This window comes from Priapulus caudatus, unplaced genomic scaffold (assembly GCF_000485595.1).
Source record: "Priapulus caudatus unplaced genomic scaffold, Priapulus_caudatus-5.0.1 Scaffold179, whole genome shotgun sequence".
NCBI lineage: Eukaryota > Metazoa > Priapulida > Priapulimorpha > Priapulimorphida > Priapulidae > Priapulus > Priapulus caudatus.
Window position 1 is genome coordinate 27255 of NW_014577240.1, and position 6063 is coordinate 33317.

General features: G+C 45.0%; 1 protein-coding gene across 1 annotated transcript in view; it reads right to left on the minus strand.

Annotated features, from left to right (window-relative positions):
* Positions 1-348: 348 nt before the first annotated feature.
* Positions 349-6063, minus strand: part of LOC106806774 — a 12959-nt gene continuing 7244 nt past the window's right edge. Inside the window, exons 3-8 of the mRNA XM_014808843.1 lie at positions 5225-5376; positions 4826-4901; positions 4153-4318; positions 2045-3741; positions 1448-1650; positions 349-1101 (exon numbers count right to left, since the gene is read on the minus strand). Of these exons, the coding sequence (XP_014664329.1) occupies positions 908-1101; positions 1448-1650; positions 2045-3741; positions 4153-4318; positions 4826-4901; positions 5225-5376 (2488 nt within the window). The 3' untranslated portion in view covers positions 349-907. The remainder of the gene's footprint in view (positions 1102-1447; positions 1651-2044; positions 3742-4152; positions 4319-4825; positions 4902-5224; positions 5377-6063) is intronic.

Consider the following 6063-nt stretch of genomic DNA (forward strand, 5'->3'; position numbering starts at 1 on the left):
ATAACGTGCATATATGGATACAGACGAACGGACAGTGAATAAAGAAAAAAACAAATTTTCGGCTTTTTTCGGGGTGTGTTCATGCATATACTCTTTATACGTGTTAAACGTGATAATGAAGTTCCTAAATATGCCACTCAATCACTGTATGCATTACGTGAATAATACGAGAAAGCATATATAATAATATAGGATTTAAACTGAAAGACAAATACATTTCCTGGGTAAATTATTCACAAATTTACATCCTAAAGCTTCCTGCGAGTTTAGCCTTGATTTTCAGCATGGGGGAACTTCCGATTCGTTCAATTCAACTAATGTTTCTAACAAATATAATAAATATTCAAGTATACTTTATATTTATTAAAACAAAAATCACATCATCAAAAAGCGTCACATCTGCTACAAGTAACATATCTCGTGTTTTTCTTACTCGCAATATATTACGTAAAGTTCTCGTCATGCAAAATAGTCTAAATAATATAATATGTTTATCAACACATCAAATTTGTATGTTAAATTAACAATTTCTGAATTAGCAATTTAAATTCATCAATTTGTTATCATATTTTGCTGAAAATCGCTGGCAGAGCTTTCATTCCGTGCTCTCCAGCAGGATTCTTAAAAGCGTTCTATTTTACGTAAGCAGCCCAACCTAATTATTAAACATATTCCAACGTGAATACCTTTGTAATCTGTTTATAGGTAAGCCATTTATTGCACTGACTCCATTTGTTACGGAGCGCCAACTGAACGTCAAAGTCTACGTATTCGGAAACGGGTTTATTGTATACGCTCCACAAACATCGCGTGATAGTCAGGCAGGAAATATCAAGCAAGAGTTTTGCTTATCACGGCTTTACTTATCAACCGCTTGTGGTAAAATCACCTTTACTTAGCAACGGCTTTAGTTATCGTATACTTGATAAGAGTGGGCTATGTTTGTACGATCTGAGGTGGCTCGATAGTGAAGGCGTCTAAGCAAATGCAACACAAAAATCAACAACAACAGCAACAGTGTCAGGACTGATGCTACTGTTACAGAAAAGCCCCAGCGAGGAATGCAGCCCGTCTTTAGAAATCCCGGTAGTAACTCGTCATCTGTGAAATACATTATTAAGTACGATTAATCAATATCTGCACTTGTGGCATGAATTACAGCAATATAGCAGCATTTGACCGCCACTATAGTTATGACATCGAACGCAAGACTATTAACAGCACTATCGTTTTAATTCAGCATCGCCATCACCGATAGTGCCAGCATCATCGTGTCATCATCGTCATCATCGTCATCATCATCATCATCATCATCAACATCATCATCATCATCATCACTACTATCGTCATCATTACGACTATACACTTACATCACGGCAACATATATAATCGCTATCACCCTGATCAGTGCTATCGATACTCATGCACATGCCACAGTCGTACTTACGATTTGGCTGCTGCGTCTCTCCTGGATAGGAGACGATCACTCCTCTCCTCATCTTAGTGAAATCTACGTCCGTGTTACTTTTTAAAAGCAGTGCTGCCACTACATCTCTCCGCTGTCGCCCGATAAGGGGCCACCTTTCCCGTGGATAGCCGAACTCACCGTCAGTGTCATCATTAGAGAAGGTCAATGTGGGATTACGTCGCCTGCATGATTGGAAGAGAGCGATCACGGATATTAATGCTGAGGAGATTTCGTGCTTCGTCGCCGTTAGTGATAGACAAGAGATTACGGGTACACGGACGCAGCGACTAACGGTAAACGTATTCGAAATGAAACGAAAACCTCTCTTGTAAATGTAATGATAGTTCTGTCTCAATTCTACAAATTCGAGCCGTTCTCTAATAATACACTCAAAGGTTTCTAAATGTAAAGACGGAGAGCCGTAAGTTAAATGGTAGGTATACACCCGCGTATAAAGTGCTGTAGTATAATTATACTGTAGCGCCGTAAATAGGTTTGTTTTTTTACTCGTTTGAGCCATCGTCATCTCGGGACTCCCTTCTGTCAGCCCCTGACTCATAGAAGCGAGCACCATACCTGGCGGGGTGCTCATCGTGCTGGATGCTTCTATGTCGCTTCCTCTCCCAGCCATCAGGGAATCGGATTGGTATTCCTTTGCCGTCGTGTATGTAAGTGTGGAACCGTTCGGTATTGTGCGGTCTATGGGCTTTGTCTCTTGATGTCGGATCGTACCTGCCAGCCGAGGATCGGGCATACCTGTGGTTATCAGGTAACACTTCGTACCTTCTATCACCAGGTGGCACTTCATACCTTCTTTCACCTGGTAGCATTTCGTACTTTCTCCCACCAGGCGGCGCTTCGTAGCTCCTCTCACCGGGTAGCCCTCCAGACCTTCTTTCACCTGGTGGCATTTCGTACTTTCTCTCACCAGGAGGCGCTTCGTACCTCCTATCACCAGGTGGCACTTCGTACTTTCTCTCACCAGGAGGCGCTTCGTACCTCCTATCACCAGGTGGCACTTCGTACTTTCTCTCACCAGGCGGCGCTTCGTACCTCCTATCACCAGATGGCACTTCGTACTTTCTCTCACCAGGAGGCGCTTCGTACTTCCTATCACCCGGTGGTACTTCATACCTTCTTTCACTTGGTGGCATTTCGTACTTTCTCTCACCAGACGGCGCTTCGTACCTCCTATCATGCGGTAGCGCTCCAGAGCTTCTTTCACCTGGTGGTGCTTCGTATCTCCTCTTACCAGGCGGTAGCTCATAAATGTTGTCACCAGGTGGCATCTCGTGTCTACTGCCATGACGTGGAAGCTTGTTTCTATCTTGATTGGGTCCCGCCACGTTCTCCTTTTCATTAAAACGTGAGCCGCTACTCTGTCGCTTAAAATTTTGCCTGTAGTCCAAGTAGTCCATATACGGAGCAGCATACCTGCGTTCACTAGGTGGCGCTACGTGTTTAGTAACCGGTCTCCTGGGTCTTCGAGAGTCAGGGAAATCGTCGAGAGTTAACGTATAGCTCGTCAACTGCACTTTCTTTTCCGGGTTTCTTCTCCCGGACTGGTAACGGTTTCTCCCTGAAATCACACGCGTCTCTTCATTCGGATAATCATAAGCTTCGTCTTCGGGACCAGTTTCCGTATATGTTCTTTCTTTAGGACCCACAGTCTCATAAATTTCATCCCTAGGAACCAAGTCATCATAATTATCGGCCATTGGAATCGTGGCCGCGTATGTACCATCACCCCTAGGCTCTGGTCCCTTAGAACTGGCTTCCATGAGAAACTGTGCATCGTAGGAGATATCACCGGAAGTTGGAAGCTTGTTAGATTCATGTATCCGACCTATGGTCTCGTAGATGTTATCCATCCCCGATGATGTATTCTGACTTCTACGGCTGTTAACATCAGGATCCTCCTTGACGGGATCGGGAATTCTAGTATCTTGCCTCACGCTACCATACCCGTCCTGATCCTGACTTTGCGCCTCACTCTTACGCATAGCCCAGTCCTCCTCGAGTCTGCGATAATTCTTAGCTCGTTGTCGGGGGTCACGATCGTACACTATAGCAGGTTCAGTTGCTTTGCCGGGCGGTGCGTCAGCGGTCTGATGGAGTTTACCATATACCTGGGCAGCGCGTGGAAACGACGAAGGTGCCTGAGCCGCGTGCGTGTACAATCCCCGAACGTTGCCGTCGCCAGAAGATGTGTGCTCGGAGCGTCTACCAGAACCTGCCGTTGTCGTTGATGCGCCAGCCGCGTAGCAAGGCGGCTGAAAGCCATAATGTATTAGAAGAGTGAACTAGGCTCTAGTTAATTATCAGTAAGTCGAACAGCTGGCGTTTGCGCGTGTGGGATAGTATTGGCTAAGTCTAATAATTAAGCTTCAACGACATTGTGGCTAGGACTTAGTGCTATATTGCTACAGATCGCTAGTAGTGCTATCTATATTGCTACAGTGTCAGCTATATTGCTACAGTGCTTGCTATATAGCTACAGTGCTAGCTATATAGCTACAGTGCTGGTTATATTGCTAAAGTGCATGCTAGCAATATTACTACAGTGCTATAGCTTGCATACAGAGCGCCCAACGATGTGATGTACACGCTACCTACGCTAATCAAAATGGAGTCATTGGGTTTTGACTGATAACAACTACTGCTTTCAGAAGCAGAGCACTTACGTCATAGCATTTGTGGAAGCAGACGAGAACGGAGCACTGGAAGTAGACATGCGGTCTGTCTGGGAACTTAAATGCCGTGAACTGCGCAGCCAAGGTGATCAACCCGTGCTTCGGATAATCCCGCAGTTTGTTGATGCGGCTAACCAAGTTGCTATCTGCTGGACAGCTGCAGTGAATGATCGTTATTTATGTTATTTATCTCATTGTTATTACTTATCCTATGTTATTTCTTCATCGTTTCAGAAATCACTACAATGCGCGAAAGCGCCATTAAAATCTGTTATGAAGGCACGAATGTTTAGCTGCACCAGCGATGGAGACTTTTTCTTTTATAGTATGATCACTGATCGTAGCGTCGCCATTCCAACGTTACGCGATTAATCGAATCGTTTACGCGATCAACGATTACCGATAACAATGTCACGTCACATTTGTATCACCCGTATTACTATGACAACAATATCTTGACATAAATACCGCGTCATTGTTAAGAGACGTCGCAATAAACTAATAATTATTTCATGATAGATTATTATGATTAACCTTTCGGCAACAGTTTCGAAATTATAGCAAATATGTTCGATACTACAAAATTATCATGAGATTAAATTACTCTTATATTATCACGAGATCTGATTGTTCCAAGAGTCACAGTGATCCGCAGAAGACGCACCCATGTTCGTCAATGAGCATGATAGAGTTGACACCGTCATGTGCTACGCAGTTTGTCACCGTGATGTCCCAATGACCTGGAACGGCAAGCACTCTGTGGTACAGCGTACGTAATGGCAGTCGCATGCAGACAGGCGCAGAATAGTTAGCATGGCCATGCAGAATCCGGGATCCTATACCAGTGTGAATGCGAACGGAAACATGCGCAACGTCTCTTTAGGAAATCGAATTATATATATATCAAGAGCTAATAATACCAGTAATAGGTATTATTAGCTCTTGATATATATATATCACGTATTCAGTCTTTCACGAAAGATTCCACTCGGAAAACGTAGGCTGCTCGTTTCAGCGGACACAACGCTAAAAATTAAGCTGCTAACGACAAAAGCCTACGTACTGTTGTCCTTCAGAGTGACGACCAAGGTCGCGTCCTGACCCACGATGAGTGCGGTTGAAGGGGAGCCACTGAGGTCTGTGCCCTTAACGATCTTGAGGAACACGTCGGACACGGGAGCTTTGTAGGGCTGTATGGGCATCGAGCTGATCATCCTGAGACATGAGAAGATTATTTGTACGAATGTCACTGCATGCAAAATACCGCCGTCACTACCGGCGCTGGCACCGCCACCACTGCTGCCGCTGCCGTTGCAACCGCCACCCCCACCACGACCACCACGACCACCACGACCACCACGACCACCACGACCACTACGACCACCACGACCACCACCACCACCACGACCACCAAGACCACCACGACCACCACGACCACCACGACCACCACGACCACCACGACCACCACGACCACAAGCAACAACTACACCACCACCACCGCCTCCGCCGCCGCCGCCGCCGCCGCCACCGCCGCCACCGCCGCCGCCGCAACCACCACCGCGACCTCCACTTTTACCTCTTCTTCTGCTGCTGCGGCTATTATTATTATTATTATTATTATTATTATAACTATTATTATTATTATTATTATTATTATTAGACCCCTATTATTATTATTATTATTATTATTATGATTAATGTTATAAGTTGTAGTAGTAATATTATTACTATAAATATAAACATCACTCGGCACTTCAGCTTGAGGTGCGTGCGTGTGTGCGTGCTTGATTAAACCAACAAGTGCCGCGGAGCGACAGCGCTCATCTAACGTCTACTGCGGTGACTCTGTGGTGGAGTGGTGGGATTCTAGTAAACCCTGTTAGTCCCAAATGTGTTCACATT